At 36.3% G+C, this 18,355-nt stretch overlaps 1 protein-coding gene across 17 annotated transcripts in view; it reads left to right on the top strand.

The window, feature by feature from the left end:
• The window catches only part of ppip5k2 (diphosphoinositol pentakisphosphate kinase 2), a 54,405-nt gene that overhangs the window by 17,818 nt on the left and 18,232 nt on the right, over positions 1-18,355 (top strand). For 11 of the 17 annotated variants that reach the window (XM_073873962.1, XM_073873956.1, XM_073873952.1 and 8 more), the window contains exons 6-24: positions 2,168-2,322; positions 3,444-3,545; positions 4,371-4,532; positions 5,274-5,395; positions 5,581-5,682; positions 7,414-7,500; positions 7,835-7,910; positions 8,451-8,560; positions 8,644-8,736; positions 8,882-9,000; positions 9,339-9,460; positions 9,553-9,735; positions 11,489-11,630; positions 11,756-11,979; positions 12,722-12,849; positions 13,427-13,541; positions 13,631-13,738; positions 15,809-15,925; positions 16,032-16,202. In XM_073873962.1, coding sequence (XP_073730063.1) covers positions 2,168-2,322; positions 3,444-3,545; positions 4,371-4,532; positions 5,274-5,395; positions 5,581-5,682; positions 7,414-7,500; positions 7,835-7,910; positions 8,451-8,560; positions 8,644-8,736; positions 8,882-9,000; positions 9,339-9,460; positions 9,553-9,735; positions 11,489-11,630; positions 11,756-11,979; positions 12,722-12,849; positions 13,427-13,541; positions 13,631-13,738; positions 15,809-15,925; positions 16,032-16,202 — 2,438 coding nt within the window. Of the gene's footprint in view, positions 1-2,167; positions 2,323-3,443; positions 3,546-4,370; positions 4,533-5,273; positions 5,396-5,580; positions 5,683-7,413; positions 7,501-7,834; positions 7,911-8,450; positions 8,561-8,643; positions 8,740-8,881; positions 9,001-9,338; positions 9,461-9,552; positions 9,736-11,488; positions 11,631-11,755; positions 11,980-12,721; positions 12,850-13,426; positions 13,542-13,630; positions 13,739-15,808; positions 15,926-16,031; positions 16,203-18,355 lie in introns of all 17 variants that reach the window. The other 6 variants (XM_073873969.1, XM_073873953.1, XM_073873961.1 and 3 more) reach the window with 1 other exon arrangement.

Raw genomic sequence — 18,355 nt, 5'->3', positions numbered from 1 at the left:
TAGTAAAAATCTTTTACACATTAAATAAATATAAGCAGTTGAGAAATAAAATGCGTGTGTAATAATATTGGATTCGTGGATTTAATGTAACAGTACACACAGCATGTTTATAGAGTATACACCTGATGCTGTTTTTTTGTTAATCAAACCACAGACAAAAAAAGAAAATCTTTTGTTTAACTTTTGTAACATTAATACGGATTAATCCAATTTACACAGCAGAGACTATATCTTATTATTACTTTATTCAGTTTTGGTACTCTACCTTAAAGGGATAGTTCACCTTAAAATAAAAATTCTGTCATCATTGACTCATCCTCATGTTTTTTTAAACCTGTATGAATGAATTTTTTTCTGATGAACACAAAAGAAGATATTATGAGAAATGATGGTAAACACACAGCAGATAGTGACCTTTTACTTCCATAAAAAACAATAACCAGGCATATTTTATTTCATGTACACCATCGTCTACCATGTTTAAACCAAAGAGATATGGTGAATAGTGTGAGCATCAAGCAACTCCAGGTGCTACCTTGAGAACCAGGCCAAAAAACGTATGTGCACCCCTGCATATGAATCTCTCATGTAAAAAAAAACACAACCCTGGGCATGACACAGAAATACTCCATATTGCTTTTTGTCACTTTGCCTAGGTTAAGCATAAGGAATCCAACTCTTTAACACTGTTAATAAGTCAGAATGCATGAAATGGCTTTAATAAAGTACCTAGTTTTCAACCCTTAATAAAATGCATACAATTAATAGATATATGCATGTAGTATAAATACATTTTGGATGTGCTACATCTGCTTTCTTCACATTGTCATGTGACCTTTATATTTGTTGACCTATGACGTACAAAAAATAACCACAATAATGATTTACTCAGGCGCTGTAAAACAAGTACAGTTTACTTATTAGACTTCAGCAGCAGAACACCTCACCCGGGTGCCAGTGAAAAGTCAACTTCACATTTGTTTTTGTAATTTTCAAAGATTAAAAAAGTAAAAAAAGGGGAAAAGGGGAAATGCTGGGTTACTGTAAAAATACAAAGAAAAGTTGTTGATGTTTTTTTCAAGGCTTTAGTTTTACTATTGTTTGCAAATAGTAGCAAAAACAACACATTGTCACATCATGCACCTGCAGAAGAAAATAAAAACAACTGGCTCCTCGTGCACAAACACACAACATGTTGGGTTTAGCAGTGCTAAAAGATGTTTGCCAATAAACTATAATAATAGTAGGCCCAAGACTTGCAGTTGTCAATTAATGGTTACATAACACACACTGTTTCTGCTATTTACTATATAGAAAAGTATTGCATCCTTTATATCTCTGAAGACTTTTTAGTTTTAGCGGATTTATAAAAGACAAATGAGCTGTACTGCTACTTTCCGGAAAAAAAATGAGCTCCTGGAGGACAACACACGCAAAACTGTATACCACTATCTCTAGATAACTTATAATTTACAACGACAATGTACTGTAAATGTCATTTACAATATGCACTTACTTGACAATTGCCAACCAACACAGACATTTGATGCAGTTTTATTACCGCCTTCGACTCATGACGTGGTTGTTTTATCACTGAGACTGTCCCATTTTAACGAAATCTAGCTTTTAACAATCATGTTGCACATCTTCACAGCTACCCCAGATAAACAAACTATATATATTGTTTCCATAATGCTGGGTTTATTTGGAAGCTGAACAAGCTTAAATTTCCCTCACAAACAAAAACTTCTCTGGTGAGGTTGGTGTGTGTGTGCGTGCGTGCGTTATTCAGAAGGAAGACACATGGGTGCCATTGTTATTTCTTGGTCTAAACCAAAAAAAAAAATCTTTCATTGGTAATGCTGGTGACAACTTCGACTCAAATGGGGTGCGCTCTCGCACTCTCTGCTCGCGCTTGCTCTCTCTCTGGTGGACACATGAAAGGAATAAAGCAAGATTGTTATGTTTGAATTATGTTCGAAAAACTTTCTGAAACTTGTACAAACCCTGGCGAAGTGCATTCTTATTTTCATTCTTAGTCTTATTTTATTTTTCCATCCTACATTGTAAATTCCTACTCGTTGGAACCTGGGATCTATGCAGAAATTAGCATTTTCTTTGTATTCAACTTTGTCAGCACAATGACTTGTACTGTGTTTGTTTGTAGAATGTAATCTGGTGGAGGGAGAGGATCATGTGGAGGTAAATGGAGAGATTTTTCAAAAGCCTTTCGTTGAGAAGCCAGTGAGTGCTGAAGACCACAACGTCTACATTTACTACCCAACATCTGCAGGAGGGGGCAGCCAGCGGCTTTTTCGCAAGGTGTGGTCCACACACACGACGATAACTCAGAAACATTTCACAACCACATGTAATTCAGCAATAACCATCTACTCTTGGAACAATCTTGGTTTCAGATGTATTTACTCTATATATTTTCTTCAACTACACTTAAAATACTTTTACAATAATATACAGTACTGTGCAAAAGTCTTAGGCCACTATCACCAGCTTTGTTGTTTTAGCAAAGTTTTAATGTCCAACCATATTTATTTTTCACTTTTTTAAGATACAAACAGAAAATACAGGAAATATGTACACAAAATAACGTCTTTTTCAGGCATCAGTCAGTATTTAGTCCGGAAGTCACTTGATTAGAAATTAGGATTTTATTTTATTTCGGTTAAAGAGATCCTGCAGGTGCCTGTTATTGCTCAAGTAAAAGGGGAGTTTACCCTAAATACTTAACACTTCAGCTTATACTTGTATACTGTTTTTAATTGAGAATAATTAGCGCAGCGCCGCGTCGTGCCTAGGAGAACTCGGAGGTGTTGTAAACCGGAAGTGCACATTAAGTAGCGCGAGCTTCGTCAGATAGCGTCTACTTCAAAATGTAAAATATACGTTAGCAGCCAATGTTAATTATTAATGATGTGGGACAAATATGATGTTATTTAATGTTAAACCATGTGAGTGGCCTGTGTGGTGCGACAGGGATTTGAGCAGCTTCCTGAGTCACAGCTGGGCGGCGCCTGTGCGTATACTCATAGAAAACAATGTGTTCGATTTTTTTTAGAATGGCGTTGAGCTGCGCGGCCGGTGTGCGATCCCCTTAAGACTTTAGCACAGTACTGTGAATAAATTATTTTCATATTATATTTAAATAATACTTTCAGTTTTAAAGACTAATCAGAAAATCTAAACTTTACAACATTTGTTTAAAAGGGTAAAATTATGTGAAAATCAGGAAGATAGTAGCTCCAAACTGTGTATCTTTTACATGCTGTGTTTGTATAAATATGCTTTTAACCACTGATCCAATGAAAAGATTTTCAGATTACAAGTGAAAAAACACTGTGGAGCCCATCATCATGGGTTGTGTAAAGTAAACAGGGGTTTTGCATTGTGCTTTGATGCTATTCTGGTCACTGTATCTCTTTCAGATTGGCAGCAGAAGTAGCGTCTATTCCCCTGAAAGTAATGTCAGAAAGACTGGATCATATATCTATGAAGAATTCATGCCTACAGATGGGACTGATGTCAAGGTATTGTACTGTGTTATCTGGCTAATGCAAGACAGCTCTTTTTCATGATGCTCTAATGCTGCGATTACACCAGCCGCGGTAGAGGCGTCAAGCGCGAGTGATTTCAATGTTAAGTCAATCTGAAAATGCATTGACGCGCGTCTGGAGGTCTCGCGGCGCGAATGAGGCGTTTAGTGCGGTGCGTTAGAGCGTGCATTGAGCGTTGCCGCAGCAAACACGGCAGTTGAAAATGTTTAACTTTGGCAGAAAAATGCGCTGCGTTAACCAATCAGGAGCTTGCTCTAGTAGTGTCGTGATTACAGAAAGCGAGAGGAGTCGCAGAAGCCTCTCCCATGAAACGAATTTCTGCGTGAATGTCTCAATGACTAGAATTCACACGCGAATGAAGCGAGTAAACTCAAAATATTCAAGCGGCAAACTAGACGCAGTAGACAGAATTGTGGCGCCTCAAACGGGGCTGGTGTGAACCCACGGTAATGCTTTCTCTGTGTGTGTATTTGTACAACAAAAACAAGAAACATATATTTGTTACTGTACAGTTTTATGCAGTATTCTTAATGAAATTAGCATCAATTGAGTTATCTTTTGAGGCTAGGTATTTGTTACTTATGTTATTAATCTAGTATCTATACCCAAGTCTTGAATTCTAATAATGTATTGAAGATAACTATCTAACTAGGTCACTAACTAATAAATGATTTTGTTGGCAAACTGTCTCTTTATGTGTTTGACTTGAAATATGACAGATAAAGTTAATACGGTTGGAAAATAATTGTGCATGTAAAGGTTAAAGTTGATCTGTGCTCATTTTTTTGTCCACATCAGGTGTATACTGTCGGTCCTGACTACGCCCATGCGGAGGCCCGTAAATCTCCGGCTCTGGATGGGAAGGTGGAGCGAGACAGTGAGGGGAAAGAGGTCCGCTATCCTGTCATCCTTAACGCTAGAGAGAAACTCATTGCCTGGAAAGTCTGTTTGGCTTTTAAGGTAAATCAAGGTGTCAACAGCTTCACTTATATCAGGTGGCACTCTTAAAGCCATTTTAAAAGTAATATTATTAAACGGCCCATTCTGGTTCTTCATTCTGATTGGTTGAAACGCATTCTAAGCCGTGATATAATACCCCCGGTAACCCCATGGTTCAGACCGCATTACATAAGTATCAATGTGCCACTGTTACTTCGTACTGATTTATGAAAATAAACAGGTTTTCATTGTGTCTTTGGTGCGTCTGTGTTGGTTGGAAACTGCGCTCTGTTGCAGCCACACTTTTGATAATGAGGAACTACTTTGTTTGGCGGAAGAGTAATATTTTATAATTACAACTTATTTGTGTTTTATTTTATGAAATTCTGTATGCATATGAAGTAACCGTTTTATAAAAGCAATAAGCCCCGTGAAGCAGTGGGTCCGCTTCGCGTCGTGCCTAACAACGCCCCTTAGCTGTTATAAAATGCACTGGAACTCACTGCTTCTTGGGGCTTATTGCTTTATAAACAGATGTGAACATACATCAGTTCAATTCTGCATGAATACAAGTTGCTTGTTAAAACTATATTACTTACAAAACAATTGTTAAATTGGGACATGGGCATGTTTGTTGTGCTATTGATAGTTAAGGTGGGCTAAGGGGGCAGGCATATGCAACCTATACATAAAAAAATCTTTATAGTAGTTTTATTCAGTATTTTTCACAATAAACTGAAATCTTAGCAATTCTGTTGACAGCAAACGGTGTGTGGGTTCGACCTGCTTCGTGCCAACGGTCAGTCATACGTCTGTGATGTGAACGGCTTCAGTTTTGTGAAGAACTCAATGAAATACTATGATGACTGTGCAAAGATCCTGGGGTTAGTACAAAAGACAAATACAATAACAATCTTTGCAAAGTTTCTTTTACTGTATTTCAACATTAGATCTTTCATGACATGCTTCCTATATAACTATAGCTTTTTGTCAATGTTATAAAGGCATTGATTTGTCCATGAATAACATGATATACAACTCATTTAAGCTCTTTTTCTTTGTACAACAGGAATATCATCATGAGAGAATTGGCTCCACAGTTTCAGATCCCATGGTCGATACCTTTGGAAGCAGAAGACATTCCCATAGTTCCCACAACTTCTGGAACCATGTATGTCTTATAAAAAATATCACAGATTTCTACTCACAAAATAAATAATAATATTGGATGTGTACATACACACTATTTTAAAGTCAACTGGTTTACAAGCTGTAATTAAAAGCACTTTAAACATTTAAACAAAGGGGTGCGACTGAAAATAACCAACGCAAACTTTTATGTCGGTACCTCATTGCAAGATACAGAATGCTTTTGACATCTTGTTATATAATTTGTAAATGAATCATTTAAAGGTAGAATAGGCAGGACTGTTCTAAAAACCTTTTTTTACCAATACATAAGTAAAATGTAAGTACTCTGAAAAAGAGAGTATAAAAGACGAGGGTCTGTAGACCTCTAATGACTGTTTTAAACTGATAAGCTAATTATTTCTATTCGGGACGAAACGAATGATTGGCTTGCGAGACTATCAATCTCTCCTGCGACCATGGCTACCACCCCTGTTGCTACAGGATCTGCCCACACATGTGCACACCCGATTGATTTGAACGTGCACGAGGCACGAAATCTAGGAAGAGCAAATCAACGGCAGAGAAAGAGCATTCAGAACTCACAGTACCTGCATATGCAGTCAGCGAAGGCAAACAAGGCAAAAAAAAGGAATAAACGAAGAAATCAAACGAGAGTAAATATCGCTTGGCCATTCCTCGAGTCCACGATGCGGTAGCGGTAGTCCTCATCAAAGCTTTCATCACAGAAACTCTTACATGCACAACACCGTTTATGTTATGAATCTTCCACGAAATTAACCTTCATCACAGTGTAACTGATGGTAATGAAAATATAACTTGCTTATTCATAACCGAATCAAACTAAATATATTTTAAACTTTACCAGTATTGATATGCTATCTTGATACTGAGTACTAAAAGCCATCCCATTTGTTTATATTCATAGTGATAAAGTTAGGTGTATTATTACATGTGATTCTGACATGATGTTACTACATGCACTGCGCTCCTTCCTCTCCGCTCATCTCAGGTAAATGCTTCTTCAAGCTGAGCGAGCAGTCGGCGTCGCACGGTCATGTGTTTTGGGGGCGTGGCTTCGGAAGAAGCCCAGAAGGGAGAGGCTGGATTGAATGGAAATAATTAGCTGTGTTAAAAACAGTCGTGAAAGTTTTACAGACATTTGATTTTGTATACTCTCTTTTTCAGAGTACTTACATTTTACTTATGCATTGGCATATAAAGACAGCTTAAACAAATTTGCAAAAAAGGTTTTTAGACCTGAACCTGCCTACTCTGCCCTTAAGAAGTTTAGGCTTTCATGAAGCTTTTGAAGAGCTCATTGCACATGCAAAATTAGTCCAAAACGGACACATAATTGTAGCGCTTTACTACCCACCTCTGGTGAGCGTGATGATAAGCCAAATTAATCTTAGGTGATATAGTTGTTCATTGTTAGTTTGTGTTAGTTTATTGTGCATTACCTAGAATTACCAGATGGTTGAAGCTAATTTAATTAATGAACTTAACTAATGTAAACAAATAGAGGTTTATTGTAAGGTTTTACCAAATGCTGAGACAACATATGAAACCAATACTGTACCTATAAGCACTATAACAAATGCTTTCACACCTCTAATGCTTGGGCCCTAATAATGAAAGTTTTTTTTTTTTTAGAATGTTAAAGCAGTGTAGTAATGAAGAAAGTTATTGCATTGTTAGCATTATTGTGTATTTATTTTAAATTGTGTTGTTACTGTCATGTGACCTTTAGGATGGAGTTGAGATGTGTTATTGCAGTAATACGACACGGTGACAGAACTCCAAAACAGAAGATGAAAATGGAAGTTCGCCATCAAAGGTACAAATGTTTTTGCTTTATTTTGCTTATGAAAATATCACTAATGTAATATAAAAATGAGATTTATCTTAAAGAGACATTCCACTTTTTTGAAAATATGCTCATTTTCCAGCTCCCATAGAGTTAGACATTTGATTTTTACCTTTTTGGAATCCATTCAGCTGATCTCCGGGTCTGGCGCTAGCACTTAGCTTAGCACAATCCATTGAATCTGATTAAACCATTAGCGTCGATTAGTTTCAATATTTTTCCTAAGGTAATGTGATGAATGATTTACTGTAAAAAGCCACGTATTGTTGCATGAATTTTATTTCTTATTTCTTGTCCCTTTCAGATTTTTTGATCTCTTTGAAAAATTTGATGGTTACAAAACTGGAAAGCTAAAACTGAAAAAACCAAAGCAACTTCAGGTAAATAAATTAGTTTTTGCATCTCAGTAATATTGTTCTTTGCAATTACATTACATCTTTAGTGCAGATATACATGGAGTATGTTTCTGTGTTGAGAACAACTGAATGCAAGGCACATTATAGCTGTTTTAGTTTGTTTGTTTATTCTTCTTTTTTATAGCTGTTATAGTTTTAAACCATTTATTTGAGAGATGTTGAAAATAGCAAGACAGCCAAATAAGTTGTCTGTGTATAGAAGGCCTGTATCAAATAAAAAATCTCAGACAGAATACACAGACCTGTTTTCACAATTGGCTACCTTGGACAGATTCACAAACAAAAAAGATTTCTGTGGGCATTTTATTGCTTCATCTGCAGCAACAATAATATAATGTCTTACATGCATTGTCTTCATTTGGGACATTCAATGGATTTTCTCAGCATATATTATGTGATTGATCAAATTTGTTATTAATCTGAATAAAATTTCTAATTGATTGACAACTCTTCAGTTTAAGATGAGATGAGAAATTGTTGTTGTTTTTTATCTGAATGTGACAGGAAGTGTTGGACATTGCCAGACAGCTGTTGCTGGAGCTCGGTCAGAATAATGACTCAGAGATCGAGGAGAGTAAAGCAAAGCTTGAACAACTGAAAACTGTCCTTGAAATGTAAGCAATTCCCACAATTCACGTCTGGCTCCTGGTTTTCATGTTTTTATCTTCACATTGCTTCATTTTCTATGTTTATTCAGGTACGGTCACTTTTCTGGCATTAACCGCAAGGTCCAGTTAACATATCTGCCTCATGGTTGCCCTAAAACCTCCAGTGAAGAAGAAGATGTAAGGATGTGTTTGTGTGTTTTTTGCTTCTTTTGTTGTTTTTTGACCTTCCATTTTGTTTGCCATTTGTTATGTTTGTCAAGGTATTTATTTGCAGCTTCTGTAATACAGTGATATTAATAAAGGTGTGTGTTCATATTTAGATGTAAGAAGGGACGACCCATCTTTGTTACTGGTTTTGAAGTGGGGTGGAGAGTTGACCCCAGCTGGCAGGGTTCAGGCTGAAGAGCTTGGTCGGGCATTCAGGTGTATGTACCCTGGAGGACAAGGTATAAACACCTCCTAGTTTTTTAGTTTATTGCTTTTCTCTCAGATTATATGAAACACATTTAACATGACTGCATTGTTTTAATACTAATAGACAAAAAATTTATTCAAAGACATGTTTATTTGATATTTATTTGCTTTAAAATTTTAAGGAAATTTAAAGAATTGGTTTCTTGTGTAAATCTTCAACGTTGTAAATAATTTTCTTTTTACAAAGTGTACAATTTTCCTTATTATCTTGTATTCACCATTGAATTGCCTCATTCCCATGGGAATTTTAATTTAGAAAAATTATATAATTAAAAAAATAAATATAACATATATTCTTTTTATTTCTAAGGCGATTATGCTGGTTTTCCCGGCTGTGGTCTTCTGCGTCTTCACAGCACATATAGACATGATTTGAAGATATACGCTTCTGATGAAGGCCGTGTTCAGATGACTGCTGCAGCCTTTGCAAAGGTTACCTGACCACAAATTTTCCCACCATTTTGTAGTAATGCTGTTTTCAATTCATATCAGATTAAACAAAAAAGTGTGTTTGGTGTCCTCAGGGTCTGTTGGCATTGGAAGGCGAGTTAACACCGATCCTCGTTCAAATGGTGAAGAGTGCGAATATGAACGGCCTGTTGGACAGTGAGAGCGACTCCTTAAGCAGCTGCCAGCAGAAAGTCAAAGCACGACTTCATGAGATACTTCAGAAAGACAGAGACTTCATTCCAGATGACTTTGAGAAGGTCTGAGGCATTTTTAATTTGTGACATATTTATTTATCTTTACATGTTTAGCTGCACGGCCTGGCACAAAAAATGGTCATCATTGTATTAGTTAAATAGAAGTTAAAAGAATGTTGCCAGTTGTAATATTAATCACTGCAATAATGACCCAATCACAAGCCCTTTCTTTGGCCATGGAGTATACAGTATAATGTTTATAATGTTTTCATTATACACGTCAGTTTTCATTATATGTTGTCTGTGTCAAAATGCATATACCGCTAGTAGGCAGTGTTGACAAGACAATGGTAAACCACAATATAAAGGGGTGGTCACACTACACTTTTCGATCCATTGACTTCTATTACCTCTAATGTGTCAGACCAAAAACACAAGCTTGTGCAAAGATAATTCACATTTGGCTGTGTACCAGATGAACTCTGACCTGCGAATTCATAACACATGGAGATATGTGACCAGTAGAAAACCAGTATGTTACGCCGTGACCTTTCTCTCTACTGAAAAGCAAAGATGGACAAATCCAAAGCACTTATAGTATATACGAAGCGCTCCCTCAGCTAAAAAATATCTGTGCCGCATTTCCTTATACGTATTTCCGATTGCAGCGGTAAAAACAAAGATGGACAAAGTTGAGGAGGGATATTTAACAACTCAAACTCCAACAAAAGTCACTGTCTATTTACCAGCATCCCTGCTGATGCCTCTCCAACAACGTACACCATAGATATGTATAAAGGCTAGATGTGTTACGGCGGAGTCTCTAACGCCATCACCTGGTGGCCATCTTATCTCAGACAGCTTGCTCACTCGTAGCAATGAGTTTTAATGGTGCAGGTACTTTTAATTTACCATAACTTGCTCAATTTTCTACCAATTTCCAAACGGTTTGGTTTCTTACAAACGTTATTAACGTGGCTATAATTCTGGATCCTTTAACATGTTTCATAAAAAAAAAAAAATTAGTATAAGTATGCACTGTCATAGGTACATATTTGATGTTTATAACAAACCAAACCGTTTAAAAATCGGTAGAAAATTAAGCAAGTTATGGGCATTTAAAAGTACCTGCACCATTAAAACTCAATGCTATGGGTGAGCGAGCTGCCTGTGGTAAGATGGCCGCCAAAAGCAGACGTTCCACTCAATTGGCCAGCAGCGCAGGCGAGACATCTAGCCTTTATACATATCTATGACGTACACAACAACCTGCTGTTTCTTCGGCTTTTGCCTTGATACTGTGTATACACCAGTAACATGCTTGTCAACACTGCCTACTAGCGGTTTGCTTGTGTAATTGCACGTTGGCGTGAACAGCGGTGGAGAAATATAAATGAAAACTTACGCATAGCCTGTGGCGTTGGTCAAACGCAGAAGTAAAAATCAGCCTGTAGGCTACATGACTATGTGTAGGATATGCTGTATACTCAACACAAAAGTATAAAGTAAATTGGGCTTAATGGGGCTTAAATTGCCATTGCAGAAAAGTTTAAATTGTTTGTTCTTTATATCAAGTTTGCTTGAATAATGCCATTTTGTGTTTTGTTTATTTATCTGTTTTGCTTTTCCTTGTATCTCCTTCCATATTTGAATAAAACAAATATGGCTTTATGTGTTGTCTGTTAAAGATGCTTTGTTTGATCGTGAATATGTTTTAACTTATAAATGATATAATCATGCATGAGTCCTTTAAATAACCTGTTTTCTGTTATTCTAAGTAACAGTTTCGTTTTGTTTTGTTTTGTTTTATTACCAGCTGGCGCCCACCTCCAGCATGTCTTTGGTGAAGTCCATGCAGATGATCAAAAACCCTGTTCAGACATGTGATAAGGTGTACTCCCTCATTCAAAACCTCACGCTGCAGATCCGCCAGAGGATGGAAGACCCCAAGTCAGCAGGTCTACAGAGGCTTGATTACCTATAAGATCCAAATGCATTGGGCATAACGTAAAGAAAATGTATTAAACCAAAAAATCTTTGTCACGGCTCCTTTGAGTGTCTGTCTTACTATATCTTTCATCAGATATCCAGCTGTACCACAGTGAGACCCTGGAGCTGATGTTACGTCGATGGTCTAAACTAGAGAAGGATTTTAAAATGAAGAATGGACGGTACAACATCAGCAAGATTCCTGACATCTATGACTGCATTAAATATGATGTTCAACACAACAGCTCATTGAAACTCAACAACACAATGGAAATCTACCGGCTGTCCAAAGCCCTGGCTGACATTGTCATTCCACAGGTGCTGCTTTTTAAAACATTTTTTACATTTCTTCTTTTCATCTTCTGCTGAACCATAACAAAGATATTTTTAAAAATGCTATGTATCTGACCCTGGCCTGTGGAGTTGTCTGTGATGCTTTCTATTGACCTTTGCATGTGCCCATTCAGTTTACTTATAACAAAAAATGGACTAAACTTTGGTATTTTAGGAATATTGATATGCAAACTTCATGGTTTCCACCGGTCATGGAATTTCTGGAATATCATAGAATTTGGAAAGGTCTATTCCAGACATTGAAAGTCAGGGAATTTTATATTTTTGTTGTCACGTTTAATTTTAGTTTGTTGTTAAATGTTATATGTAATCCTCTTGTTATGTTGTGACGTAAGGAATGCCATTTACGGGTCCAAGCCTCCACTGATTTCAAGTGAGACTACAATCTAAACAGCCATTTATTGGCATTGTTTACTCATTTTACGCATTTTAAGCCCAAAAAAACTTGCGCTGTACACTACATTATCAGGCTTACGCCATCTCAGACATTCAGACAATTCAGTTTTTAGTCAGGGAAAAGTCATGTAATTTGCAATTTGGAAAAGAGTGGGAACCCTGAAACTTGATAGCACATTGTGCTAGCAGTGCAAAGGTCTAAGTTTTGCTTTCCCAGGAAACGCATATAAAATGAACACCTTAAATGCACTTTAAGGATTAAATTTCAAATGTTATGCATCAATGTGAAAAGTTTATTTGCTCTCAACAGGAATATGGTATCGCTCAGGCTGAGAAACTGGACATTGCCAAAGGATACTGCACCCCTCTGATTCGCAAGATCCGATCTGATCTCCAGAGGACACAAGATGATGACACAGTTAATAAACTTCACCCAGTGTGAGTTTTTATGTTCTAATGCTTTAGAGTCAGACTAAATCATCCATGTGTTAGATAATATACAAATTAGCCAATACATACAGTACTATTGTAGATATGCATTGTTATTTCTCTGTTAAAGGCATAGTTTACCCAAAAATGAATTTTCTTATCCTCATGTTGTTCTACATCTGTATGGATTTCTTTTTTCTGATGAACACAAAAGAAGATTAATGATGGTCAGCATACAGCTGATTGTAACCATAGACTTCCATAGTTGGAAAAACTAATACGATGGAATTCAATGGGTACCGTCAATTGTAAGCTTACAATCATTTATCAAAATATCTTCTTTTATCATTTATCACAATATTTCCAAAATATTTGACTTCCTATGGAAGTCAATGGTTACAGTTAGCTGTGTGCTTAATTTATCAAAATATCTTATTTTGTGTTCATCAGAAATAAATAGATTCATACAGGTTTAGAACAACATGAGAATGAGAAAATGATTACAAAATTGTTATTTTTGGGTGAAATATCCCTTTAATGAGTTTTGGGTTTCAATAAAATATTTAATTGATTTTTCCATCTACAGATATTCCAGAGGGGTTATGTCTCCAGAGCGGCACGTGCGAACCAGACTTTACTTCACCAGTGAGAGTCACGTACACTCCCTTCTGTCAATCTTGCGTTATGGAGCCCTCTGTGATGTAAGCCTTTAAAAAAACATCTCAGATTTTTAATAAGTAGTACAAGTAAATGCAGATTAAAGAATTGATCTGTTTGACTTTGTTTCTAGGAGGCCCAAGATGAGCAATGGAAGAGAGCTATGGACTACCTTAAAATAGTCAGTGAGCTCAACTACATGACGCAGATAGTCATTATGCTCTATGAAGACCCAAACAAGGTACAGTAATGTTAACACAGATGTGGTGCTTTAAAATAACTGAAATCAGGAAAGAACAAAGAGCGGCCAAAGTTTTTCAAAAATTATAGAAATCAAACAAAATTAATTTAAGTTCATGTAGAGTAAAACTGTTATATAACGCTTATTTAGTACTTTTTAAAGGAAAACACCAAAGTTTTTAATATTTTACTATGTTCTTACCTCAACTTAGATTAATTAATTCATACCTATCTTTATTCAATGTGTGCACTTAATCTTTGTACAGCGCTTCATGAATGTGTTAGCATTTAGCCTAGCCCCATTCATTCCTATGGCTCCAAACAGGGATGAATTGAGAAGCCACCAAACATGAGTAGTTACACGAGTAAGTATGGTGGCACATATAAAACAATAAAACTTTTGTTTGGAGCCATAGGAATGAATGGGGCTAAGCTAAATGCTAACACATTCACAAAGCGCTGTACAAAGATCAAAAGTGCACACATTGAAAAAAGATAGGCATGTAAGTAATTCATCTAAGTTGAGGTAAGAACATAGTAAAATATTGAAAAACGGTGGTGTTTTCCTTTAAATAACTTAATAAATATTTAAAAACAGCTTTTGTTTGTCTGCATTTTTGTCAGATAGAGTTAAAGGATAATTCTGGTATTTAACACTTTGAGTCTCATTTCTGGTTTGTTTTGGATGAACTACAGTGATGGACACAGAAATTTTGATAATGGGTCGTGTCTTGACTTTTCGACTGATTTAGAAGCGTCTCTTGACTGCTTCAGAATGGAAGTCAATGGCCATGCACAAACATGTCATTAAAACAACACTTAACGTTCATTTTCAAAACTGTACTACTCACCGAGTGGTTTGTGGTGTTCGTTGATGATTAAAAACAAATATATTGGCGCAATGTATGATTTCAATCCGTGTTGTTTGCTATAGTGGAACTATTTTTTCAGATACCTCACAACCGCGTATATACTTCCGCTCTATATTTGAGTCTGAAGCATGAATGAACGTAGTCCAACAAACTGTAATAAAACGGTAGTATACTTTCAAAATCAAGTTTATTTATAACACTTACACCATCGAATATGTTTTTTCATCAGCAAAACAATAAAGAAAATATTTTGCAGAAACCCCAGTGCTCCGTCATGCAAGTCAACCGATCCGCACACTTTAAGAGCTAAAGCATATATATCCAATACAACAGTAATCCCCCATAACTCCGTGTGACATATTGACGTCTTGTGAAGCAAATCAATCAGTTTTTGCAAGAAACTGAACGTTATTTACAACACTATTAGCGTGAATGCCAAACCAGGAAGCGTGCTTTCCGTTTGAGGTGATCTCTTCCACTTGTGCTGTTGGCTCTGGATGTTGATCTCTCTGCGCCACCTATAGAGCGGGAGTGTGAAGCGCACTTCCTGCTTGGCAAAAGCTCTGCATTAACGCTGTAAAAAAATATATATATATATATTCGAGTCTCAAACTGAAAATCGAATGTCAACCCACGAATCGAATGTCAGCCCTACAAATATGGGAAAAATTTCTTCTGAGAGTAAACAGCCCCTATTCTGTTTCCCGGCGGCGGAGTGATATATCAGCGAGCATTGCGTCTTCCTAGAGAAGTCAATGGAATTTTACAAAATGCCAAATAAAACACGACAGAAACTGTATTTCGCTACACAACTTGTTTTTAATTATCAACGAACACCACGAACCACTCGGTGAGTAGCACAGTTTTGAAAATGAACGTTAAGTGTTGTTTTAATGACATGTTTGTGCATGGCCATTGACTTACATTCTGAAGCAGTCAAGAGACGCTTCTAAACGAGTCAAAAACTCAAGACACGACCCATTGTCAAAATTTCTGTGTCCATCACTGTAGTTCATCCAAAACAAACCAGAAATGAGACTCAAAGTGTTAAATACCGGAATTATCCTTTAATGATTGAATCGAATCAAATCAATATTAACTGAATCTCTCAAATAATATATATTTAAGGTGTACAGATGTTTCAGTGAATGTTAATGTATGATGATTATATTGTGTTTTTGATCTGTATTGAATTGTAGGATCCTTCTTCTGAAGAGCGTTTCCATGTGGAACTTCACTTCAGTCCAGGAGCCAAAGGCTGTGAAGAGGATAAAAATCTGCCATCTGGATTTGGTTACAGACCAGCATCAAGAGAGGTTAGAGAGACTAATTGTTAATCAATAAGATTGGTAATAAACTTAGTTATCTTCTAAACATTGAAAAAAATGGAAATTAAAATGTGCTTAATATTGACTGTCTAAGAATGAAGACTCTAAGAAGAAGTCCCAGAATGACAGTGATGAAGAGTCTGGCAGCACTAAACGCGACGAGCCGGACCGTGCCCTCATGATGTTTCGCCCTATGGTATCAGATCCCATCTACATCCACAAGAAGTCTCCTCTTCCCCGCTCCAAAAAGATCGGCTCTGTGGAAGTAAGTGTTTTAAGTGGTCATTGGTGAGTGTTTTTGTTTGTCCGAACAGCAAAGTCATTTTGATTTGTACATGTAATGTTGTTTAGTCCTGTCACTAAAGAGCTTTTAGATATCTAGTAGATTCGTTTTGACAAGGACAGTTATGAATCCAGGACTGAAGGCCTAATGAGAATTAAGCCTTTATGTGTTTGTGATTTTTACTGACCATGCCAAAACCGTCCTGTCATTCAACTCCACATTTAGTCGTTTGTTGTTTGTTGTCCATGTTGGAATTATGGGAATATTGTACAATTGCAGTATTATTTTGTTTACATCCTGAAGGATCTGTATAGATGTTTGGTCAGGTTTTTCAGGTTGGTTGAAACATTTCAATGTGCATTCAAAAACGAATACTTAATGGATACTTACATTTTATTATGTTTTAATGGCTAATTCACACTGAACCAACAATAGACAATAAAATTGTTCATTATAATCCATCAGTCAACTTAGATTTCAGTGTTTGTGTTTGTTACTGTTTGTTGGATTAGTGTGAATTATAACCTTAATTTAAAATAAACCATCATCCATGTTACTAAACCTACATTTTCCTTTTAATGTTCATCTCATACCACAATAATACACTAAATATAAAGAAAAATCATAGTGTCCCAGATTTTTTAAAGTACCACATTCAGCCTCTGTTCATTTTAATCATTTAATAGAGAAATTATAAAATAGTTGCTTATATTGTCAGATCTCACTCTCAACCTTTATTCACATCTACTGCATGAGCATAGCCTATTTATTTCAGCATATGGGATATTAAATAATAATTTTACTAAAGTTCACCCCTTACTTTAATATTTCAAGCACATTTTCAGCAACTATTCAACAGCCATCAGTTGTTGTTGTTGTTTTTATTGCAGCGTCTTTACAGGGAAACATTCGCATGCTTTTTCTCCTAAAGTTCTTTCTTGATACTCAGCTGTAAAGTTTCTTTTGGGCAGTAGCTTGAAAATATTGAACTGTTTATTCAGATGTCAAAGCACAGCGTGATCTCACAAGAATTCGTATATATTTTACAAGTTGGCTAATTCGTATGAATTTGTACGAAGTTAATCGTGTAAAAACGTACGATTATCATGAAAAAATGAACAATAACGAAACCCCACCCTTAGCCCCAATGTCACCGGGGCAAAGGCATGACTTGTGGTCGTATGGATTAATACGAATTAGCCACCTCGTAAAATACATATGAATTGCCATGATATAGCGTTGAGACGCCTATTGACACAACACAATAGGCCTAAAATTTTGTCCAAAAATATGTACAGATGGTGTCTTATTAATAAAGCTTTACTCTTTACAAACACAAACATTTAAAGGTGCAGTGTGTCATTTTTAGAAGGATCTCTTGACCGAAATGCAAAATATTATACAAAACAATATTATTAGGGGTGTATAAAGACCTTTCATAATGAACCGTTATGTGTTTATTACCTTAAAATGAGACGTTTTTATCTACATACACCGAGAATCCCCTTACATGAAAGTCGCCGTTTCTACAGAAGCCCTTAACGGACAAACTTTTTTTACTAAGTTGTCTCTGACAATGACATTTTTGTCCGGTGGTGGCTACCGTAGCTTCTCTATGTGTCTCAAAAGCTAGAAGTGAGGAGTGGACTGAGCCGTTGGTTGCAATTCGCAACCTCACCACTAGATGCTGCTAAAACTTACCCACTGCATCTTTAAAAACAGTGTGTACATGAACTGATCTAGGTTTAGTCATATGTAATAGCTACTGTTGATATTTTCTTAGGGAAAGAGTTTATGTGTATTATTGATAAGATGACGTTTAGGAGGACAGACTGTTGTAAAGTTGAATGGCTATAGTGTGATGGACTGCATTGAGTTCTCAGGTATGTTTGAAATTAACATTGAAATTAACTTCCCCAAATTATTTCTGCTGCTTTACTATTATGGCCATCATTTGTTTTGTATGCACTTTTGGTTAGATGAAAGATCCCCAGAAGTATAAAACTCATCAAAGGTACAAAGATTTAGGTTGGTGTTAGATTCTTTAATTTTGTTTAAGTTATATTGTTGTATGTAATACTTGTGTAAAATTGATTGCGCAGTACAGCTATAACGTCGAAAACAGTGTCGCCATA

The sequence above is a fragment of the Misgurnus anguillicaudatus genome, chromosome 12 (genome assembly GCF_027580225.2).
Source record: "Misgurnus anguillicaudatus chromosome 12, ASM2758022v2, whole genome shotgun sequence".
Taxonomy (NCBI): domain Eukaryota; kingdom Metazoa; phylum Chordata; class Actinopteri; order Cypriniformes; family Cobitidae; genus Misgurnus; species Misgurnus anguillicaudatus.
The sequence above is the reverse complement of the archived record's forward strand: the minus strand, read 5'-3'. Positions and strand labels throughout refer to the sequence as shown.